The 23,606-nt window shown below is 46.8% G+C and overlaps 1 protein-coding gene and 1 long non-coding RNA gene across 8 annotated transcripts in view; one reads left to right on the plus strand and one right to left on the minus strand.

Annotated features, from left to right (window-relative positions):
* LOC128777994 (uncharacterized) overlaps positions 1 to 8,619 on the minus strand; it is a 28,442-nt gene extending 19,823 nt beyond the window's left edge. Inside the window, exon 1 of the long non-coding RNA XR_008423270.1 lies at positions 8,415 to 8,619. This is a non-coding gene — a long non-coding RNA (uncharacterized LOC128777994). The remainder of the gene's footprint in view (positions 1 to 8,414) is intronic.
* On the plus strand, positions 8,268 to 22,168 carry METTL21A (methyltransferase 21A, HSPA lysine). Of its 7 annotated transcripts, XR_008423268.1 has the most exons (5): positions 8,786 to 8,937; positions 9,671 to 9,850; positions 11,512 to 11,623; positions 19,250 to 19,554; positions 20,464 to 20,575. XR_008423268.1 is itself a non-coding variant. In XM_053905491.1 (4 exons), exons 2-4 carry the CDS (start codon positions 9,704 to 9,706, stop codon positions 20,859 to 20,861), a joined length of 657 nt encoding a protein of 218 aa, XP_053761466.1. In that variant the 5' UTR covers positions 8,268 to 8,355; positions 9,671 to 9,703; the 3' UTR covers positions 20,862 to 21,697. The 7 variants fall into 7 exon arrangements, 6 of the variants coding, with proteins under 6 accessions (XP_053761466.1, XP_053761464.1, XP_053761477.1 ...); XM_053905491.1 differs by lacking the exons at positions 8,786 to 8,937; positions 19,250 to 19,554 and adding an exon at positions 8,268 to 8,355 and having other exon boundaries at positions 20,464 to 21,697; XM_053905489.1 differs by lacking the exons at positions 8,786 to 8,937; positions 19,250 to 19,554 and adding an exon at positions 8,668 to 8,779 and having other exon boundaries at positions 20,464 to 21,697.
* The last annotated feature ends 1,438 nt before the right edge of the window (positions 22,169 to 23,606 follow it).

Here is a 23,606-nt window from a genome sequence, read left to right on the forward strand (position 1 = left end):
GTAGAAAAATGTGTCCAATTTGCTTTCACAACATTCAGTCCCTGAAGGCTTATACTTTTAGGAGATTAGTAGTCTAACCAATTTGTCTTGGCCCACATTAGTGAAAAAAATCATCACAGGTGAAATTTCACGGTAACAAAATTCATTTTAACTGCATACTGTGTAGACAGCTCTTGAACTTGGGTGATGGCTTGGTGTTGTCTCATGCTGCTATCATTATGGCAAATTTCAGTTTAAATAAATCAAGTGGCCACTCTCTTCCTGTTCACTGCAGTGGCTATACAATGCCACAATGGCTTGATATTTATAGTCCATTTTACCTTCACATAGAGGGTTACCCATGTGAGCAGATCATTCACTGTAATAGAATCCAATGTCAAAAGAACTTGATATTTATAATCCCTGTTGCTTTAACAGAAGGGGAACACAGAGTAGCCCATTTACAAAATGACAGATAAGACCTGCCTAAGCGCACAATAATGTTTTGATTTAAGGCTGTTAACAGAGTGGATTTATTTAAAGTGTTCTTGTTTTTGGAAATTTTAAGATTCTAAATGAGAAACGGAAAAGAGTAAACCAGAATAGTCAAATACTGCTGAGTTAATAATAGATGGTCTTATTAAGAGATTACTATATGCAGGGGTGCCTGCGTGGCTCAGTCGGCTAAGCATCTGACTTTGGCTCAGGTCATGATCTCACAGTTTGTGGGTTTGAGCCCTGTGTTGGGCTCTGTGCTGACAGCTCGGAGCCTGGAGCCTGCTTCAGATTCTGTGTCTCCCTCTCTCTCTGCCCCTCCCCCACTCACACTCTCTCTCAAAAATGAATAAACATTAAAAAAACTTTTTTAAAAAGATTACATGCAGGTATTGTATGTGGTGATTGATGTTTTAGCTCACTGACCACCCCTCCTCCAAACAGTCCAATGATGTGGGCATTACTATTATTCTACTTTCACAAAAGGAAGGAAACAGATCTTTGCAGGATTTCAACTCAGACACTATGATCCAATAACCCACATTCTCAACCACTATCCTATTCCAGTTTCCACTACAAAATGGTGAGTTTTAGTCAAATCCAGAGTTAAAAAAACATTTTTCGTTGAATTTTTGTCCTCATTTGTTCTTGCTGCTTTGGCTGTTATGGGTTGAATAGTGTCCTCTCAAAAGATATGCTGAAGCCTTAACACCCAGGACCTGTGAATGTGACCTTATTTGGAAATGGGGTCTTTGCAGATTTACTTAAAGATGAGGTCGTACTGCATTAGGGTGAGCCCTAAATCCAATGACTGGTGTCCTTATAAAGACTGGGAGAGTTGGAGACAGAGCCCCAGGGCGAAGACGGCCACACGAAGATGGAGGCAGAGGCCTGGGGTACGCTGCCACGAGGCAAGGAAGGCCACGGGCCACAGGAAGCTGGAAGAGGCAAGGATGATTCTTCCCAGAGAGCCTTTGGAGGGGCTATGGGTGGCCTACACCTTGATTTCAGACTCAGCCTCCAGAACTGGGAGGCTGTGTTTTGTAAGTTACCCAGTTAGTGGTCCCTTATTATGGCAGCTCTCGGCAACTAATACACTGACTTCATGGGCTGGAGGCCCAGCTGAACCTAAGACCCTAAGACTGAGGTCTCAACTGCAGTCCTGTGCCCAGCACAGAGTAGATGCCCCCTGGAGAGATCCCCTTCAAACCAACAGATGACAGGACCAAACTGAGCTAATAATTTGGTTTGAGTTCTAAAACTATTTTGAAGGTCTAGTTTTATAGTGAGATCATGGAGAATATTAAAAAAGAGAGAGAGAGAGAGAGAGAGAGAGAGAGAGAGAGAGAGAGATACTGCCTTAAATATTTTCTGGAACAAGGCAGAGTATAAAGGAAAACAAATGAGGTCTTTGAATTTTGATGCAGTGAACTTGTAGGTAATGGAGAGCCGCTAAAATGCATGGCTATAAAGATCATGTGCGGGCCGAGTGATGGCAGTGGGCTTCTAGAAGGAGAGGTGGCAGGGTCATCCAGCAAGACAGGGCACTGACCCATGGGGTGGCGGGGTGCTGGCTGGGGAGTCAGCCACAGTACTCCAGTGTGTGTGTGTGTGTGTGTGTGTGTGTGTGTGTGTGTGTGTGTGTGTGTGTTTTGTTTGTTTTTAATTAATTTTTGAGAGAGAGAGGAGAGAGAGTGTGCATGCAAGCAGGGGAGGGCAGAGAGAGAGGGAGACACAGAATCCAAAGCAGGCTCCAGGCTCTGAGCTGTCAACACAGAACCGGACAGGGGCTCGAACTCACCAATAGTGAGATCATGACCTAAGCCGAAGTTGGAGCCACCCAGGTGCCTCCCAACCTCCCAACTCTTGCACTGCACTGCGGTGGAGGTGGCACTTTTGGTATAGGGAGGGGCCACCTCTTCCTCCTAGAATGGGCAGAAAGATGTCTCCGGAGATCATGCTTCCATTCCACCAACATTTATCAAAGTCTGTGCTAACTCTGGTCATCTGTTGACAGTGAGTGTGGAGAGGAGACTTTTGTCTTTCAAACACATGTTCATCTGCTAGGATCGTTGTCTGTTGTTTGGCAAGTACGACAGTAAGCTAGATATGGCTAAATTATACACCGGGATCTTATAGAATGTTTACATTCGGTCTACTTTGCACTTTCTAAAAACAAACAACAGAAAACATACTACTCATCATGACTCTTGTGTGCATCAGGCACTCAAGCCAGCTTAAGCAAGAGAAGGGAATGTATCTTCAGGTTACACTTGTGGCCCATGGGCCCTGGGAACCCAGGTGCAGCCAGGAAAGGCTGTGGACAGGAGAGCCCCCAGCTGTTCTCTGCAACCCCATACACACTCCACGCACACCATGCTGATGGACTTTACATCTCCTTTGTTCAAGGGTCCAGCCCAGACTGAATGCATCAGGATTGTTTTGCTTCTGCAGGGGACAAAAGAAAGCAGTTCAACCTGGCTTAAGCTAATTAGGGAATTGAACAGCTCAAATAACTGAAAATTCCCAGCCAGCTGGATCCTGGTGGTCACAGGGCACTGTAAGAGGCAGCCCCCCCCCCCTCTGCTGGCTCAGCCCTCTTGGGACCAGGTGACCAACAGGACCTCCAGACTTTATATCCTTTGCCAACACTCTACTTTTTGGAGAGTCCCAGCAGGTCTCAGGAACCGCTGTAGGTAAGCCCAGCTTTGGTCACATGCCTGCCTTTGGACCACCCACAGGCAGGTGGAAGGAAATGCTCATTGCCTAGGCCTGGAGCCAGGGCCAAGGTCAGCCCTACCCCAAACATATTAAGAGCAAATGCTACATGAAGTTGACTGTTGGGTATGGTACTTTAGATAAGTTAAATTGTTTTAAACTCAGCATCATGTCTGTTTACTAATTGAATCGGCACTTTATCCCCTTTTATAGGTGGGGAAATTGAGGCACTTATGAATGCATCTTAGTCAAGGCCTCAGAGTTGTAAGCTGCAAGAGCTGGGGTTTGACCTAGACTCCCAGGCCACAAAGGCCGGGCTCTTGACCACTAGCAGAAGGGATCTGCTACCAGCCAAATGGGACATGGATGCTGGGCTGATCACAATAACAGATGTCCAATAGCCATTCTGATTTCTCGCTCTGTGGAGAGAACTACGTCCCCAGCCTGCTGGCCCAGGGTGATATCATGTTGTACCAAGGTGGCTGCTTCTGCTATGACCTAGTACATGGACTAGTTCCAAAAAACAGAAGGGACAATACAATAAGCACCCTTCCATCATTATTCTCTGGGGAGGTGGTCGAGAAAAGGCAATTTGATCATGGGGATAAAAATAAAAAGCTATCAACCCTAGGCCTCTGGGTGTAGTTGCTTACATTTTATCCCATCCAAAGTTTTGTCTCCTACAAGGGGGTGCGTGGGCATGAAGAGGCCAACAGTCTAAAGGTGCATAGGGAACCCACTGGGCTGGAGGAGACGCCCAAACACGTTCCCTTTTCAGTTGTCTGGGTCCAGGAGGGGACCCAGAAAAGAAGCCCAGTTCCCCTTGCTGTTAGGAAAAAGCACAATCATTTACAGATTGTTACCTTATGGTTGAACTGCACTTTGAAATTTGGATCATGGAGAAAGTGAATCTATTTTTTGCATATCCCCAGCAAGACTGTCAGGAGAACTGTCTTCAGGTCTTAGAATCCCGGATGGATAAAGGTGGTCTGTAGTCTTAGTTGATGCTGCCACTGGGGGCCCAGGAGTCATTATGAGCTAGGCAGAGCTCCAAAACAAGATCTACTTTACTGGAAAGCTAAACTACGCCACCCACTCAAAACTTCTACCTAATGCTTGAAATTTCCATCTCTTTCACACCTGTGTTCTGTCAGCTTCTGCTATTCGGTGTACTGAGAAAGAGTGAAGGACAGCTTCTAGATAAACTGTAAGTAAATACAATCAGAGAAACGTCCTATGTGAGTGGAGTGCTGGAGAGGTTGTGAAGGTTTTGTTTTGTAAAGCCTTTGGTGTGATTTGAGAATCAACAGCAGAGAGGAGGGAGAAGGAAGGAAGGAGGGGCCAGGCTTTATGCACGAGGAGCCCGGGGTCTAGGGAGCTTTAGGAGTTACTTGTCACCCCAATTAAAGTACTAGAGGCAGAATTTACATTTTCACCATCTTTCTTGTGCCCCATCCTGGTTCCCCACAGGAAAGGGACAAAGAGAGAGAAGAAGAAAATGAGAAGAGAGGAAAGCTGAGAGGCAGTAGCAGCATAGAGACGTAGAGGAGGTAAGAGAGAAAGGAGACCCCAGGAGAGGGAAAAGGAGAGGGAGAGAAGCCCAGACAAGAAAAAATAATATTGAAGGAGAAGGCAGTTGGAGGACTGCCTCCCTGACTTCAGACTTACTATAAGCTGCAATAATCAAGACAACTGGTGAAAGAACAGACCAACAGATTAGTGGAATGGAGAGCCCACAAACAGACCTACATAAATATAATCAACTGATCTTGGACAAAGATCTTGGAAAAGACAATACAATGAAGAAAAGACAGTCTTTTCAACAGATGGTGCTGGAACAACTGGACATCCACATGCAAAAACATGAGTCTAGACACAGACCTTGCACCCTGCATAAAAATTAACTGAAAATGGACCACAAACCTAAATTAAAATGCAAAGCAATAAAACTACAAGATAACACAGCAGAAAATGCAGATAACCTTGGGTTTGGTGATGCCTTTTTAGATGCAATGCCAAAGGCAATATCCATGAAAGTAAGAATTGGTAAGGTGGACTTTATTATAACAAAAATTTCTGCTCTGCAAAAGACACTGTCAAGAGAATTAAAAGACCAGCCACAGACTTGGAGAAAATATTTGCAAAAGACATATCTGATAGAAGATTGTTATCCAAAATATACAAAGAACTCTTAAAACTCAACAATAAGCAAATAATCAGATTAAAAATGGAGGGCGCCTGGGTGGCTCAGGCAGTTAAGCATCTGACTTCAGCTCTGGTCACGATCTCACGGTTCATGGGTTCAGCCCCACATTGGGCTCTGTGCTAACAGCTCAGAGCCTGGAGCCTGCTTCAGATTCTGTTTCTCCCTCTCTCTCTCTCTGCCCCTCCCCCCCTCAAAAAGATGAATGAACATTAAAAAATTTAAAAAAAAAAGGGCCAAACAACAGGTACATGAAAAGATGCTCGGCATCACTACTCATCAGGGAAATGCAAATCAAAAGCATTCTGAGATATCACCAGACATCTGTTAGAGTGGCAACTACCAAAAAGGCAAGTGATAACAAGTGTTGGAGAGGATGTGGAGAAAAGGGAACCTTAGTGCACTGTTGGTGGGAATATAATTTGGTACAACCACTACGGAAAACAATATGAACAGTGTGGAAAGCTCCTCAAAAAGTTAAACACAGAGCTACCTGTGATCCGGTAATCCCGCTTCTGGGTTTATATCTGAAGGAAACAAAATCGCTATCTTGAAAAGATACCTGCACCCTCATTATTTACAGCATTGCAAATATTACTTATTGCAGCATCATTTACAATGTCCGAGACATGGAAACCTAGTTCTGTTGACAGACGAATGAATAAAGAAAATGTGGTGTATGGTGTGACATATATATCATATAATATATATCATATGTATTAGAATATTATTCATCCATAAAAAAGAAGGAAATCCTGCTATTGGCAACAACACGGTTGGGTCTTGAGGGCCCTATGCTAAGTGATGGAAGCTAGACTAACACTCTATAATATGACTTATATGTGGTATCTATTTTTAAAAAAGCCAAACTCATAGAAACACAGAGTGGAATGATGGTTGCCAGGAGCTGGGGGTGGGGGAAACAAGGAGATGCTGTTCAGAGGGTACAAAGTTATAGGATGAATAAATTCTAGGCATCTAATATTCAGCATGGTGATTACAGTTAACATGTACTGGATAGTTGCTAAGACCATAAATCTTAAATGCTCTCACCACACACGTGCACAAAATTATAACTATGTGAGATGGTGGATGTGTTAACTAACCTTACTGTAGTCATCATTTTGCAGTATATACATGTATCAAATCATCACCCTGTGTACCTTCAACTTAAATATGTCAATGATATCTCAAAAAAGCTGGAAAATAAATAAGATAGGATAAAGAAAAAAGTGGGTCAAAGACTTAGCAGACACTTCATTAAAGAAGATACACAGTGGCAAATAAGCATATGAAAAGATGCTCCACAACCGTAGGTCATTAGGGGATTGCAAATTACGACAACTACAACACACCCACCAGAATGGCTAAAATTCACAACACTGACAACGCCTGAATGCTGACAAGGATGTGGGGCAACAGGAACTCCAGGAACTGTCATTCGTTGCCAGTGGGAATGCAAAATGGTACGACCAGTTGGGAAGTCTGGTGGCTTCTTATAAAACTCAACATTCCTTTACCATAAGATCCAGTAATTGCACTCTTTTGTATGGACCCATGGGAGTTGAGTAAAAAGATCAGGGGTTATGGAGGAGGGAGGGAGATAAATGGATGGAGCACGGGTTTTTTTAGGGAAGTGACACTTCTCTACATGATGCTATAATGGTGGATATATGCCATCATAGATTTGTCCAAACTCATAAAATGCTCAATACCAAGAACGAACCCTAAGATAAACTATGGACTTTGGGTGATAGTGATGTGTCAATGGAGGTTAATGAATTGTAAAAATGTCCCACTTTGCTAGGGGATATTGATAATGGGGGGAGGCTCTGCATGTGCTGGGGCTGGGAGTGAATGGGAAATCTGCACCTTCTTTCCAATTTTGTTGTGAACTTAAGACTGCTTCAAAAATAAATTCTCTTACAGAAAAATTTTTTAAATAAAAATAAACTGAGCAAAGAAAAAAAAAAGTTGGTAAAAGACCTTCACTGCTGATCTTGGAAGTTCACTGAAGTCCGCTTTGCAGCCTCAGCCTTCTGCTGGAAGGTTAAAGAAATGCCTACAGAGGCCGGCACGCCCCCTGTAGGAGGGGAGGGGCGAGGTGAGGCGAGGGGATGGTTTAGGGTTGGCCTGAGGCTCTTGGAGCGGGTCTCAAGCGGAATTACCAGGAAGCTCTTAAAAGTACCAGTGCTCGGGTCTCCTCACACTGAGACTTTCCCTTGGCAGAGTCCAGGCGGGGGGGAGTGAAAAGCGCTCTCCTACATTCTAACGTGCAGCCGGGGCTGAGAATCGCCGTGACCGAGCGGCGGTGGGTGGGGGACGGGGCTGGAGGTCAGAGTACTGGAAGGAAAGGAAACCTTTCCCGAGAAGAGGACACCCCGCGCGGTCGCACGCTTGGGTGCTCACTCCAGCCGCGCTTTCCAAGGGCCAGCAGCCTAGGTCAGTGGCTTTCACGTCAAACACAGGTGTCGTATCGGCAGGTGCACCAACGTGGGCACTGGAAGGAGGGAGACTAGAGCCTTGGGACTGCAGCAACGCCCGGGACCGGGTGTGGGGCCAATCGCGCGCCCCCCGGCTTCCCTGCGTCCCCGGAGCCCGTTTTACTATGGAGGCCCAGGCGCCGCGTGCGGACTCTGAGTTCGCGCTCTAGTTGACAAGGGCTTTGTCGCTTTTCCTACTCTGTTGCCACCAAGCGGTGATGACGCCAATTCGGTCCTCACTTTGGTGACGCGAGGACAAATGGGTGACCACGTATGCTTCGGAGCAAACTTTCTCCTACACCTGCTAACTGGCCACCTTTAACAGGAAAAACAGGAGAGCACACAAACTAGAAAAAAACCAAAACCAAACCACGCAAATACACACACGCACATATACACACACAGTGCGCGCGCGCCTGCGCAGGGGTGAGAACGAGCTCACAGGAAGGTGGAACCAGCGCAAGACCTTAGCGCCAGGTTGGTGGTCTCCCTGTCACCGGCCGCCAGAGCACCCCACGCCTTCTCCGCGCACCTACCCGCGGCTCCACACCTTGCTGCCTTCGCCCACGCTGCCCTCGGCGGCCGGGAAACCGATTTGGTGGTCTGAATACTTTGGGGACCCACCGGAGGGAGGCCTGATGCCCTCTCCCCCAGCGTCCTCCTCCACGGCGCGGCCAGCACACCTGCAACGCCGCACACCCCAGCGCTCGGGAAACACCTGTCTGGGGGAGGTGGGACCGGAAACGCGTGTCTTCCGGCGCGCGCCGCCCACCCCCGCCGCCTGCCGCGCTGCAGGCGCCCGGCGGTCTCTCGGGTCCGGGCCCTTTAAGGCGGGTGGTTGCGGCAGCCGCGCTCGGGGCGGGGCAAACAATGCGCGCCACGCGGGGCCGGATCCGCAGCGGTAAGTAGGGGCGAGGCCCGCCTCGGGCTGGGCTGTGTCGTTGCACTCCCGGTGTAGAGCCCGTCCCACGTGGCTGGGGGTCCCGAAGGGCCCAGTGGACCGGCTGCCCGACCCCCACTTCCACCGGTTCCCGGAGCCCTGGGGCCCGCCGGAAGCGAGTGCGTACCTGTCGGCCCTTAGGAGGGGGCCGGGGGGGCGGGTTCGGGGGACTCGGGGCAGGCCTCCGAGCCGCGGACGCCCGAGTCCACCCCGGACCCGGGCTCTCGCTCTCCCCGCCGCCGACTCGGAATCCGCCAGTGTGTTTCACTTCCAGTCTCGGCGAGCTGGAGCTGCGTCGACCGTGTATATCCAGCTGGTGTCAAAAAGCCGGATAATCAAACCGTTAACACCCAGTCCAAGTGCTGGTTCGGGTCCTCGGCGGTGACTAGTGAACGCACTGAATTTAGAGGGGGTGGAGGGAACACCTAAGCAAAACAGCAGGAACTACCCTGCCGGCCGCAGCGGGCGGTAGCTGCAGTCTGCGTGGGCCTGGCCAGTTTAGAAAGAGCCGCGTTCTCCGCGGCCCTGGGCGGTCAGCGCCGCTCCGCTCCGCTTCTAACGCGGCTGGGTTCGGAATTCAGCCAGTGGTGACAGCAGAGTGCGTAGGGCATCCTGCAGGAGTTGCACGGTCTTGGGTTCTTGTGCCCAAAGACACCTTTTAGCATGGATTCAGGACTAAATTTCTCTCCCCAGAAGGGGAAGAGCCATGCAAAAGGAATTAGACAAAGGTTCCCCCACCTGTGTTTCTTCTTTTGAACATGTAAAACGACCTTAAAAAAAACATTTGCAGCGATTTAAAAGAGAATGAGTATTTCTGGCCCTAGCGTCACGCGAGATTCTTTTGCCCAACAGCTTTGAGGGAGCAGAGAGCTGGATGCAGGTGACATGGCCCTGGTGCCCTACGAGGAGACAGCGGTAATGGGCTTGCAGAAATTCCACAAACCTCTTGCCACCTTCTCCTTTGCCAACCACACGATCCGGATCCGGCAGGACTGGAGACAGCTGGGAGTCGCCGCGGTGGTTTGGGACGCGGTAAGTAAGACCCTGGGGCCTCTGACCACAATTGATTTTAAGACTGGCTTTCTTCTTCTTCCTTTTTTTTTCTTTTTTTTTTTTTTTAAATAACAGATTTATTGAGATATAATTTATATACCATACATTTCACCTGTTTATACAATTCTGTGATTTTTTAAAAAAGTAAATTCACTGAGAGGTGTAACCATCACCATGCTCTGTTTTAAAAACATTTTCATCCCCCAGCCCCTCCAAAAATACTTATACCCATTGGAATCTCTTACTTCCCTGCTCCCTCACCCAACCCCAAAAGATTGCATTTTGAGGGTGAATAAAGGAAAGCTGAGGGAAAGTAAATTACTTGCCAGTAATATACCCAACAGGAAAGAGGGAGAGCTGGAAGGAAGGCAGGAATCCCCTAACTGCTTTGGACTCTCGTTAAGTTAATTTTTCACTTAAGTTTCATTTTGAAAATATTGCACAAAGAATACTGTAAAAAGTGGGAGAGCCCAAAGTGAAGATCACATGTTTTCCTGAAGTTTTCCGTAGTTGTAATGGTCACAAAATTATACTATTAGTTGCTTTGTTTTACTGCTTCCTCTCACAGCACTGTTCTGTCAGCTTTTGTGACAGTGACTTGCCCTCAAGCAGCTCGCAGTGGGAACTCATTTAATGTTGGATAAATGATAGATGTAATTTTGTGGTCTTAACATTGCGTTAGGGATGCTAGAGAAACATTCAGGTGTAAACATCTCAATGTATTGTAGCCTCTTCTAGGAATCTAGTCCAAGGTGATTACATGGAAAGTATTCCCAGAACGACTAATAGGGCACATAATAGTGAGGAATGGGTGAGCCTTTTGAATGCTCACCAAGAAGAGGAATTGTTACTTATGCTACTAGTATGTGGCTGTGAAAGACAAATTCTATTTAAAAATCATGTTAACAACATACAATGCTTTTAAAAAAAAATGTTTATTTTAGAGAGAGAGAGAGGGAGACAGGATCTGTGCTGACAGCACAGAGCCGAATGCGGGGCTTGAACCCGTGAACTGAACCATGAGATCATGACCTGAGCCAAAGTTGGGTGCTTAACCGACTGAGCCACCCAGGCGCTCCTACAATGCTTTTATAGAATTGTATGCAAATGCTAACTCATGCATCAGGTGTCCAAAACTTCCTTTCCCATACCTGATAATATGTGGTGAGGGCCCCCAGTGATGCAGGAGCACCCAGCTCCAGGAGCCCCGGGCGGGAACCACTCTGCCTCTTTGGGTGACATCGTGGCCTAGCTGCCTTGAACTTGGGTTAGGAACTGGACATTCCTTTAAGCAAAATCACAGAGACTGTTCATGTAAGCTCCACCGGGGTCGTTTTGTAAACTTTAAGTGACACAGTAAGAAATGAAACTTCCCAGATTGAGCAGCACCCTATGTTGTGTGGGCAGCGTCATCGACCCCTGCTGTCCCCAGGAGGGACCTCGGTGGGGCCTAGGCTGCGTCCGCTCTAGCTCTAGGGTCATCTCCCAGCAGCAGCCGAGTTTCTGTGTGTGTTGTTAAACTGGGACTGCAACCTTGCAGTGGGAGAGAGGGTGTGATGTCTTCCTGCCAGTGTAAAGCCCACCTGAAACCCTTGGGGTCCTCGGCACTCGTTGACACGCAACGCTGTGTTTTGACTCAGGCCGTCGTTCTCTCCGCGTATCTGGAGATGGGAGCTGTGGAGCTGAGGGGCCGCCGCGCGGTGGAGCTGGGGGCCGGCACCGGGCTGGTGGGCATAGTGGCTGCCCTGCTGGGTGAGTGCCGTATGCTGGCTCCCTCCTTTGCGAGTGGAGCTCGTTGACAGGTGTGTTTGCTGCTTCCGTGACACAGACCCAGACCGGTTTTTCCCTTACTGGATGTTCTGTCCCCTGTACTTATGAGTCACCTGCTGGTGTCTTTAACTCCAGTAAGCCTCGTTTCTTCTCTCTCTCTCTCTCTCTTGCTCTTTCTCTCATCCTGTTATTTATACTTCCCATGAAAGACTGCTTTGCCCCCTTCGGTTTTTTGTTTGTTTTTGTTTGTTTAAGCAAACACACGTTTATTTGGGCATTTAGAATTGCAATTCAGGAGACAGTTGGGTTGTCTGAATTAGGTCCCTGCCCCTTTCAGTTTTATGCCAACAGTATGATCAGAAGGCAGTTTTCAGTTCAAAGAAAATTGTCATATTCATGTACATAGTTTTTTACACTTTAGGGGCCTTCTTGTACTCTGTTGGATTTAACCCTGTGAGGCAGATAGAATAGATAGTCTCATTCATTGCTGAGGAAACTTTGCTGGTTCGTCTCTTCTGAGAAGGGCCGGCCCTGCTGTAGTTTGTACTGACATCTTATATTTAAAAATTCTCTCTTCGCGGTATACGGTTCTGAATTGGTATTGAGGTTTGTCTTTTTTTTGTTTGCTTGTTTGGTACACAGATATTAATTTAGGCCTACAGTATTTTTAAGCTTTGTTTTTATTTTGTTATTTATTGTTGACTCCTTTCTTCAGCTTCTGGCTCATGCCGTTCAAGCCACCCAGTGGGTAGACTAGCCTCTAAGATACAATATATAACATTCATCACTTCAATATCGTCACCCAGTGCTCTTGTCAAAATGCAGCTTCTGCTTCTGTAGGTTGGGGTCAGGCCTGAGAACCTGCATATCTAACAAGCTCCCAGGGGATGATGATGCAGACGCTGTTGGTACTCAGACCACACTTTGGTGGTGAGGAGCTAGAATTCCACTCCATTGTGGACAGGTGCTCGAGGACCCACTTAAGCCCCTCCTTTATTGTGTCCTCTTTCTGGTACCTTATTTCTTTTTTTAGTATTCTTTTCTGTGTTTAGATCTAGCCTTCCAAAATGTGGTGGGGAACATGGGCAGCGTGGTAGTTAACGGTGTGTAAATGGATCTAGGTCTCCATCCAACACCACGGCACCTTCAGGTACTGATGAGGCCCTCGCTCGTACACTGCCTTTTGTTCTCCTCAAGTTAGCCTTATGACATTCCCATGGGTGTTAGGTTTCATTTTTTTATTTTGTTTTACTTTATTTTATTTTATTATTTATTTTATTATGTTATGTTATTTTTACAGAAAGAGAGCAAGTGTGCGTATGAGCATGGGAGGGGCAGAGAGAGAGAGAGAGAGAGAGAGAGAGAGAGAGAGAATTTCAAGCAGGTTCCATGCCCATCGAGGAGCCCAACTCGGTTCCATCTCACAACCGCGAGATCATGACCTGAGCTGAAATCCAGAGTCCGATGCTTAAACTGACTGATCCACCCAGGCGCCCCACATTTAAAAATTTTTCATTTTGCCGGTGAAACTGGGGTTCTGGGAGGTTAAGTCACTTTGTGGAGTCCTGGTCAGTGGAGACCTGAGGACTCAAACCAGGTGCATCAGACACTTACTGTCTTTCCTTGACACTAAGTTTGCTGATGTGGGAGGAGTTAACTGGAAGGGAAATGAGGTTTCTTCTGTTTCCTCTGGACAAGCGGGTCTTCATGCAGAGCTGCGTCGGCTGGTGCAGAGACTTGCTAGTTGGCAAAGTGCATAGGTTTAGAGTTATACTTGGTTTTGACACCTTTTCTAACTCTTACTAGCTGTGTGACCTTGGGCAAGTTGCTTAATCTCTCCACTTCGATTTCCCTATAAAATGGGGATAATAATCAGTTCCTGCCACATTGAGGATCCAATGAGATCATGCACAGAAATCAGCTCCTTGACTAGCGCAAAGTAAATGCTCAATAAATGTTAATTGCTCCTCTGAGTATATCTGTTTGTGATCTAGAAATGCGGATCTGTGAGGTTGGGTGAAACAGGATGATGAGGTTCTTTAAAGACTAGCACAGAGTGGGGGACTAGGTAGTTGTCGCCCCACAAGACGATCGGCTTTGGGAGTGGGCTGGGACAGAACAGCACGGTGTTCTCTCGTGACTGGGGGGAGGTGCGCTTCCTGGCCTAGCTTCACCGCCCCCTCTTTCAATCCTTTCCTGCCACGGAGCAGAATTCATTGCTGCCTTATTTCTTCTCCCCACAGCCCTTGGTATACTTGCCACGTTGTTCCAGCCTTTCTTACGAGCCCGTGTTTCTTGTGTCTGTCTCTCCTGGCAGGCTGAAGCTCCTGAGGCTTGGGACTGTGTCTCATCCTGTGTGTCCTTGGCCCCAGCCAGACCCCACTTGCCATGTGGTAGATACTCAAATAGTTCTGGAATAAGAGTTGGACAAACTAGAAAATCATGAAAAGTAATGTTTCTCTCTCAAAAGTGATGTAACTCTTTTCAAAAATAGCCCTAGAAGCAGAATAAAGGGGGAAAAAGCCTAAAACATTCTAGTTATTCATGACTGCAACATAAGTACTGTCAGCATATTGGTTTATTTCCTTCCATTCTTTTGCTTCCACTTGTATTTAAAAAAAAAAATTTTTTTTTAATGTTTATTTACTTTTGAGAGAGACAGAGACAGAATGCGAGTGGGTTAGGGGCAGAGAGAGAGGGGGACACAGATCTGAAGCAGGATCCAGGCTCTAAGCTGTCAGCACAGAGTCCAACGCGGGGCTTGAACTCACGAGCTGTGAGATCCTGACCTGAGCTGAAGTCGGACGCTCCACCCACTGAGCCCTCCAGGCGCCCCTCCACTTGTATATTTAATCACAGTTGTAATCGTGGTTATAGAGGTGTGTGTATGTATGTGTATGCACATATGTATGTACGTACACATATGTATGTCTCATTTCATGTTCTGTCGTGCGCATCTCTCTGCACTCCTGTGTGATTTGCACACCCGTTGTTGTGACTACAAAGTATAAGGCATTGCTTTTGAGGGTGAGACCTGAGGGTAAGAAAAAGTTACTCTCTTTAGAATGGAGGCAGCGAGAACTAGAATAGGTGGTGATTTTGAACGTGTCAGAGGTTGATTGTTCTCCTTTTTAAAAAAGTATTTCCATTTTTCGTAACCCGAATCATTTATTCCCAAATTCAGGGAACACCCACCATATGCCAGGCTTGGGTTTAGGTGCTGAGGCTTCCGGTCTTCTCAGGAAGCTTCCATTCTAATTCTGATGGGGAGGAAGGAAAAGACAGATTTTATTAAAAAGCCAGGGAAAAAAACCCGATAAGTTCTATGCAGAACTTGAATAATGGGTGATGAGATTTTCCTATTAAAAGAAAAAAACAGCTTTTAATTACTGGGCAGTTCCCACATTCTGTCTATTCAGTCTGTCCTTCTCACTGCGCCCCCCTGCCTGGTGGGGAGGTCTACTTGGAGCTCTCTTCCCCTCGGGGAAATGAAGGCTTAACAGAGGTTAGGTAACGCACAAGGTCACAACACTCCTGGATTGTGGAGTTAGAATTGGAATGCTGTTCTGACTCACACCCTCGTCCTTAGTTTGAAAATCTCTTTATACTGTGTGGAAAGTATTCTTAGAAAAAAATCATCCCATTTTAAAGATAGGGTTCTGTAAGTTGGGGTGGGGTCAGGGAATGTGGGGTTTTTTTTTTTTTTTTAATTAAAAAAATTTTTTTTTCTTTTTGGTGTTTATTTTTGAGAGAGCACAAGCAAGGGAGGGACAGAGAGAGGGAGACAGAATGTGAAGCAGGCACCAGGCTCCGAGCTGTCAGCACAGAGCTCGATGTGGGGCTTGAACCCACAAACCATGAGATCGTGACCTGAGCTGAAGTCAGACCCTTAAACGCTTAACTGACTGAGCCACCCAGGCCCCTGGGAATCTGGATTTTAAAGGCTTCTGAGGTGATTTGATGCCCAACCAAGTCTGGGGAAGAGTCTTAAAATATAATGCTCAGGAAGAAGTTGTCTTTTAGTTTTCTATACTTGTAGTGTAAATCTCCACTGAGCTTTCCACTTCTTTGTATGTTTCACTGAAGGCTGGGCATCTCTACCTGCCTGTTTCTCAGCGCCTCAAACAGTATGTGTGTTTAAACTTGAACTCTTCTACCCTTTGCAAACTCGACCTTTTGTTCTCTTGAGTTAGTGTGGCCATCCAAGTACGCACTCAGGCCCACCCGCGCCCCATAACCACCCCCGCCCCCGCCAGCCCTGCCAGCCCCACTGACCCATCTTCTAAGGATTTCTTGATTCCAGTTCTCCCTTTGCGTTGCCCCCGCCCGGCTGGAGCTCTCAGCATCTGTCTCCTCTGTGAGGCTCTGCAGGTCCCCACCACCTGACCTCTCTGCCTCTGCTTTGTCTTCTCAGAGCCACTTCCCAGTAGACTGAAGTGGCCCGTCCATGATGCAGAAGTGCTGGGTGGCCGGTACTTAAACACCCCTCTGCCTCCCCACGGCCGAACACCCCTGAGGCTCTCACCTCATTCTGACGGACTGTCAGGCTCATTTTGCAGATGCGCGCGCTGTTTTCGGTTCCAGGGACGCACACGCTGCTTCTGGTCCGTCCCTTCTGCCTCGGATGCCCTTTCTTCACCCTTTCCCCTGGTTAGTGCCACGTCTTTCCAGTGTAAGCTCAGATTTCCATTCCTTCCAAATCCTTTCTTTGACCTCTGGCCCTCTCGGAGAATTTCTCCCTTGTGAAACTTTCCTGGCACTCCAGGTTACCATATTTTACTCCCCACAGTGTATCACAGTTGTGTTTCTGGGTCTCTCCCTCATGAGGCTGAGCTTCTAGAGGCCAAGCATCTTCTTGCTCGTCTCTGTGTCCTTTGTACATAGCACGTGTTCAAATGTTCCAAGGTGTTGCTCACAGAAGTGCAAATGGGAAGTGATGGTAAGCGTTTACATGTTCTTTGTCCATTACCAAGTGAGAGGCCACGGGGTGTGTGGTGCCGGGTCCCTGCCCATTAGTCCTCATGAAGTCAGCCTTGCCTTGGAGGGCACCTGTCTGAACACCTTGTGAACCTCCCAGTGGGGGCATTTCCTCCCGTCTTCAGTCATGGGGGCTCTGCCCTTCCCGCTTCTCCTGTAGGCTAACCTCCAGGCGAAGGGCGGCCCTCTGCTTGTTCCAGGCCTGTGGCTGTGCAGCCGAATGTGGCTGCTGCCGGGTCTCTCTTCACCTTGAGGATCCAGGAATGTTGGGGGGGGGGGGGGGGAGGGGAAGTGGGGAGGGGCAGTGGATGCTACTGTGCTTCCTCTCCTACTCTGCCAGCCTCCTCCCACCCTCTTCCTCCATCCACGCTCCCAGCCAGAGACGCATCTTCTCATTTCACTGAGGAGACTGATGCAGTCAGAAGAGAACTTCTGTATCTCCCTCACTGCCTCCAGCCCTGCTGTGCCCCACAGTCTCTGCCTTTGCTCCTGATGTGCTCGCAGCCAGCCCCTCCCCCCCCCCGCCCCCTCCACACACACACACTGTCACTTTTCTTCCCTCTTTCTGCCTGACCCTTCCCATAAGCCTGCAAACTGGCTGGCTCCCATCTGAAAACAGAAAACAACAACAACATTTTTTTGAGAGAGAGAGGTGCAAGTGATTGAGGGGCAGAGAGAGAGAGGGAGAGAAGCAGGGCTCGAGCTCACCCGAAGTGGGGCTTAAGCTCACCCAATGTGGGACTTGAACTCAGGAACCATGAGCTGAAGTCAGATGCTTAAGGACTGAGCCACCCAGGTACCCAAAACAAAAAGTTTTGACGATGTCTAACAGAAATGTATTTTCTGTAGCGGGAAATGTGTAAGATGAACCTGGGATATCTTGTCCCACCAGATAGCAAGGAGGCTAACAAGGACAACATGGGGTTGTGTCAAAAGTCTGCTGGCAGTATTTGAACATCAATATTGATAATGGCACTGGATCCAAATATATCAAATATGTTTAATCCGTGAGTTGATGATACAACAACAGAATAAACCTCATCAGTCATCTCTGGAGGCTGCTTTGGAGTCCAGTTTATAAAAGGGGAGGGAGGAGCAAAATTTATCCTGCCTTTCCTATTCAGTTCCTATACAAAATGAGTAACAAACTATAATCGAAAGAAACTATCCTTTATAGAAATTTCTCAACAAACAAATGCAAAAGGAATGTAGTGAATTAAAGATCTGGACATTGGGTATTCATGCCTGTTCACGTCACAGAAATACAGCTTACCAGGTACTACATACCCCTTGATGAAGAACATATCACCACCTCTGAAATAGCCTTGCTCAAAAAAGTCAAATTTACGGGAGATACAGAGGAGAGAGGAACAGACTAAACTATATAAAATGGCACGGTCGGTGAAATCCAGATTGTGGGAAACTACAGGACAAATGATTTGTTTCTTCCCCAAACTGAAAGGGGAAACAAAAGATTGTAGGGAAACTGATAGATTAAAAGACACTTAAGACATCCCTGTGCTCCTCTCCGTAAACAAACACCCAAAAGGAAACCACAGGCAGGGCTGCCGTGTTCAGGGACGGTCGTCTGGGTGACGAAACGTGAGTGGGTGGTAAGGAAGAGCTTCCCGGCAGAGTCAGGGTTGGCTGCTCTTGGGTGGGCGTATTTGGGAGCTGGCCCCGGGGTGGGTGCGTGGCGTGGTTACAGCAAAGGGGCACACCACCAGCCTCCTTCACCTGGGTCACTGTGGGGGCCTCGTCACAAGGCCCCTTGCTTCCGGCCTGGCCCTACTGCTAGAAAGTCTGTTAAAGTCTAACCTCATTGGCGCTTCCGCTCAGCACTCTCCATTAGCTTCTCCTCTCAGAAAATAGCCAAAGCCTTTCTGAAACCTGACGTGTGCGGCCCTCGGTGGTCTGCCTCCTGCCTGTTACTCCTTTGGCCTCATCTTCTGCTTTGTCCCTCCTGCACTCGTTCCTACCATTCTGGCTGCCCTGGCCTGCCCACCGCGGGCCTGTGTACCTGCTCTTCTGCCTGCTGGGGATACTGCCCCTCCTGCGATGCACTTCGCCTAAGTCACTGTCTGGGTGAGGCCTTCCCTTATTCTTCAGTCTGCAATGTCCCACCCGCTTTCCTTACCTCTGGACATCTGTCTCTCTTTCCTGCTTTATTTTTGCCCTAGTGAGTGAGTATCTCCAACTAACGTACTGGTCATTCTGACTTCAAAAACACCTCTTATTGCCTGTCTCTTCACTTGAATCTAAGCTCTGAGGTAGGGGTTTTTGTCCCGTGGTCGCTAGCAGCCACTTGGATATTTATGCAGTTGATAGAGGAGTGGCCAAGTCGCATCAAGGTCCTACCGAAACTCCTGGAACACCTAGCAGATTAGAAGTAGCCTCAGAACCTCAGAAACCCTCCGAGACAGGCGTCGGAAAGGTCTACGTGCAAAAAGTATTCAAATGAACACCAAGGTGATCTACAAAAGACTAGATCACTCCAGTATTGCCAGCAAATACAGACCGTTGTTACGAAATCCAGACATAAATTTCTAAGTCAAACCAGGAAAAGGCTGTCTGTGAGCTTGACTGTGGGGGGAGACCGGAAGTGACTCTGCGTTCTTCTCCTTGAGGCAGTGCGCTGCTCGGCCAGAATGGTCAACGCGGTAGGTGCGTGCTTGTAAAGTCCAACAACCGGAGCACCTTTGTCAGGGTCACACGGAGCACTGTAAACGTCAGATTGAATTCCACCAGCTGCCGCTGAGGGGGTGCTTGCCGTAGCCGGTGTGGAACCCCGTGGGGGCGTGACCCACGAAGGTCACAAACTACAGAAGGCACGGAAGCGAGAATCTTCTGAAAGAATGGAAATTACGTTAAATTTCAGAAGTTACAAAGTCAGAGCTGAACAGGATTATGCATACGGTTCCTGCAGCGCAGATGAGGTACTTCAGGGCCGGCCTTAGCTAGTTGCTTCACTGCTGTCAGGGTGACTACAGTTCGGTCTTCTCCCAGCCGTATTGGTTCCCGGCAAACATTTAGTTCATGGTAAACAACTCGTGAGAAACGTTGATGAAATACTGCCTCCTTTGCCGTATGCATGCAGGAACTCAGCATTTAGTAAACATGATCTCACGTTTTAACCTACGGTAATTTAGTACAATCTAGGAATTTCTAGGTTTAACCACTTTTCAAAATATATACATATATATGTGTACATACATACATATATGTATATAACTTACGTGTATATACATACATGTATATATATATATATAACTTAAATACATACAGGTTGGCTGCTTCCTAACAGCATAAGGAGATGTGGACTGGGATTTCTTAATAGCCAATTAATCCCTCCTTGATTCTTGTTAAAGCTTAGACCTGAGAAAGTAGCCTTTCCCTGTTTTTGGTATCTTGTTGTCTTTATAATCATTTGCTCCTAGATTTTTCTTTTGTGGATTCCATTTTACCTTCAGGTCTACTGACTCGAAGATCATGAGCTAATGAATAAAATGTAGTGGTAGATACCTGTGGGAGGTGGGCCAGTTCCACCTGCAGAATCCAGAAGCTTCAGTGTAGGGTCACTGGGGGGCTCTGCACTTCAGAGGCACAACTTAGCAAACAGATGTGTCAGAGGGGCAAATCCAAAGTTCACTTTTACCAGTAAGCGGTGCAGAGGAGCTGCTGGTCATTTTCTGATCGTTTGCAGCCATCCCTGAAGGGCATGAGCTTCTGGATTTCAGGTGGAATATTAGAGACACTCCCCCTCCCACCCCCCGCTTGACTTGACACCCCTACCTGTTAGTTGTATTGATGTGCACATGACTCTCTCTCTCTGTCCCACATTCTAGGTGCTCATGTGACTATCACGGATCGAAAAGTAGCATTAGAATTTCTTAAATCAAATGTTCAAGCCAACTTACCTCCCCATATCCAACCCAAAGCTGTTGTTAAGGAGCTGACTTGGGGACAAAATTTGGGGAGTTATTCACCTGGAGAATTTGACCTGATACTTGGAGCTGATATCATATATTTAGAAGAAACATTCACAGATCTTCTTCAGACTTTGGAACATCTCTGTAGCAACCGCTCCGTGATTCTTTTAGCTTGCCGAATTCGCTATGAACGAGATAACGACTTCTTGGCGATGCTGGAGAGGCAGTTTACTGTGACTAAGGTTCACTACGATCCTGACAAAGACGTACATATTTACAAAGCACAGAAGAGAAACCAGAGGGAGGACTTCTAGTTGGCTGTAATTTTTAGGAATGTTGTTATTGAGTGTGTCGGTGAAGGTCTTAGCCTGGGAATCGAACCACATTTGATGAAATGGCTCCTGAACAAAAAGTCTAACCAACCAAAGGTTCCCAAGGGACAAAGCACATGTGCCGTTTGAAAACAAAGTGGCACTTTGTCCCACTGCTGTGACTTCATAGTCCTATTTTACTTTGAAAAGTCCAACTAGCGTTAAAGGAATGTATGAGATATCTGTATCCCATACTGCCCCCTCTTGGTGAAAATTTTCACTGGTGATAGAATGAAGGGCTGGTATAAAAGGGCCTTCAAAGCAGTGAGCTTGTTTCGGTGAGGCTAACCCATGCAAGTTCTATTAAATACATTCTGAGATACATGTTGAGCCCAGTTTTCTAATTTTCTGAATATAAAGCAAGAGGCTTAATGTATATTCCCTGAGCTGTTGATGCTCTTGAAATCTTTTGTCTGCCCCATTTAGGTTTTAAGTATTACTTTTGGTTACTTGAGATGAGGATGTGAGTTCCCTGAGGTCTCGTTTCATGCTTTTTGGCTTAATTTCCGATTTAGGCACACAAACAAATGAAGTAAAACTAAAAGTTGAGCTACGTCTTGAAACCACCATGTGCTGTGCCTGGGGTGTCGTCTTCAATAGCTGTAGTTTTCCCCTGGCACTCCCCTTTCTCAGATGTTGTGTTTGTATTTCTTTCCTAGGCTTTCCCCTCCTTCGTATAATGCATAAGATGACGTTGAAAACAGTTGGAAATCTCACCCCTTCATGGGAGGTTAGCTCCCCGAGAAGCTCCTTCCACGTTGTGCTTGTAATTGCTTATTCCATGTCTGGATTCCCCAGAAGATGGGGAGCTTCTGGGGGCCAGGACTGGTGCCTCCTCCAGGGCTGCGTCCCAGCAGCCAGTGTCTCAGGGCCAAATATTCACTGAATGAAAAACTGCATTCCATTTAGAGGGTACTGGTATTTGGGTTAAATGACTGCTACATTGTTTTATGATTATCTTTGACGGACTTTATGAATGAAGTCTCTCTCTCTCTGTCTCTCTCACACACACACCCCCTTTTTTTTTAAGCAATGTAAAAGCTTAACAGTTTAAACAAATTCAGATGACAAGAATTAAAATCTCAGTATGGTCGAGGGTACTGGAGATAGATCTTTGTAAATCATCGGAAACAAGACCTCCTTCCTCTTAACCTTTTAATGACTACCTTGGATGTGAAAATACCCAATACATTATTTTCTACATATATTTTAGAGGTTTTACTTTTAATAAAGATGAATTATGAATTAAACGTTCTGAGCATTCTGTGACGTACAGGTTCAACACAATTTTGATAAATGCACGTGACATAGAAATATCCATAGTCCAGCAAATCCGTAAAACGCCAATACTGTGCTATGAACATGGAAGGTCTTTTAAAACAAGTAAAACACAAGCCCCGCAGTATCAACACTGTAATGAAATGAAAGGCCGGTCCCCCACTCAGGTATGTTCTTCGAAATGAGTATTTTAATTGGGGTTCAGCTCCTTTAATATCCCTGACTTTGCAGAACCGACATTAAAGTGGTTTTGGGTGGGGATGGAAAACTTCAAGATGTCTGGGTGCTCTACCGAGTGAACGAAGCATTAATTGGTGGTGTTGCATGTTCATAAAACATTGAGGGTCAGAAAAGGTTGAAGGTAATTTTTTTTCTTGTCTTAATAGATGTCAATAAAAGGCAAGAAAAATTCAACAGGAATAGTTTGGTGTTTAAGTGAAAAATCAAATGATTTTTTTTGGCTTTGAGTTTAAAGTGTTGTCTCAGGCCAAGTTCCCTGGGGAAATACACTCAGAGATGGACATTAGGGTGTAGAAAGTTTAAATGGGAATGATTTCAAGATCGACATCTCTGAGGTAGTAAAAGTAGTAGGATTGGGAAATAGGGGGGAATTAGGCTGGGATGCAGTCAGGAGTCCTCAGAAACGAGAGCTAGGATGGCCCTGTAGCTGGGCCATACTAAGCCAAGAGGGCAGGGTTTTATATCCCTGCATAGATTAGTCATGTGATCTAAGGGGCATACCCTCAGGATGAAGAAAAGACCTGGAGAGAACTCAGCTGAGAGCCATCCTCCAACATTGCCAGAAGCTGGGGAAGTGAGTGCTTAATGGGTGTGTGGGGGTGAGGGATGGGGCTGGGGGTAGACGTTATATCTGGATAGTATGCCACAGTGTCCGCTATAAATGTCAGGAAAGCTGTGATGGCTTTCTCTTATGTTAAAGGATTGACCTCAGGAACGTGCATTCTAAGTGTGCCTGTCTTATCCTCAAGGATAGAAACCTAGTCTAAACCAACTATATGCTAAGCATTGATTTTCACACTCCTCAGTTTTAGAACTCTTAGTTCCAGTGACTTTTCCCACAATTAAGATCAAATACTGGTGCCAAGATGCTATGTTAAAATATATGTAGGACGCCAGGTTCTTAGAACTACCACTATAAAGTACGCTGTCATTCCCTGTGCAGATTACTTATTTTTTTTAATGTTCATTTATTTTTGAGAGAGACCGAGTGTGAGCAGGGGAGGGGGCAGAGAGAGGGAGACACAGAATCCGAAGCAGGCGCCAGGCTCAGAGCTGTAAGTACAGAGCCTGATGCGGGGCTCAAAGCCACGATCATGACCTGAGCCGAAGTCCCTGACGCTCAACTGATTGAGCCACCCAGCTGCCCCAAGATAACAGTTTTTAAATCGG

This window comes from Panthera pardus, unplaced genomic scaffold, assembly GCF_024362965.1.
Source record: "Panthera pardus isolate Hobbes unplaced genomic scaffold, ASM2436296v1 HiC_scaffold_10, whole genome shotgun sequence".
In the NCBI taxonomy this organism is placed as follows: Eukaryota; Metazoa; Chordata; class Mammalia; order Carnivora; family Felidae; genus Panthera; species Panthera pardus.

Excerpts from the sequence above, each read along its gene's own strand:
- METTL21A (XM_053905491.1), top strand. The coding sequence starts at position 9,704 with ATGGCCCTGGTGCCCTACGAGGAGACAGCGGTAATGGGCTTGCAGAAA. Across the intron at positions 9,851-11,511 it reads CCGCGGTGGTTTGGGACGCG|GCCGTCGTTCTCTCCGCGTA; the intron begins GTAAGTAAGACC and ends GTTTTGACTCAG. Across the intron at positions 11,624-20,463 it reads CATAGTGGCTGCCCTGCTGG|GTGCTCATGTGACTATCACG; the intron begins GTGAGTGCCGTA and ends CCCACATTCTAG.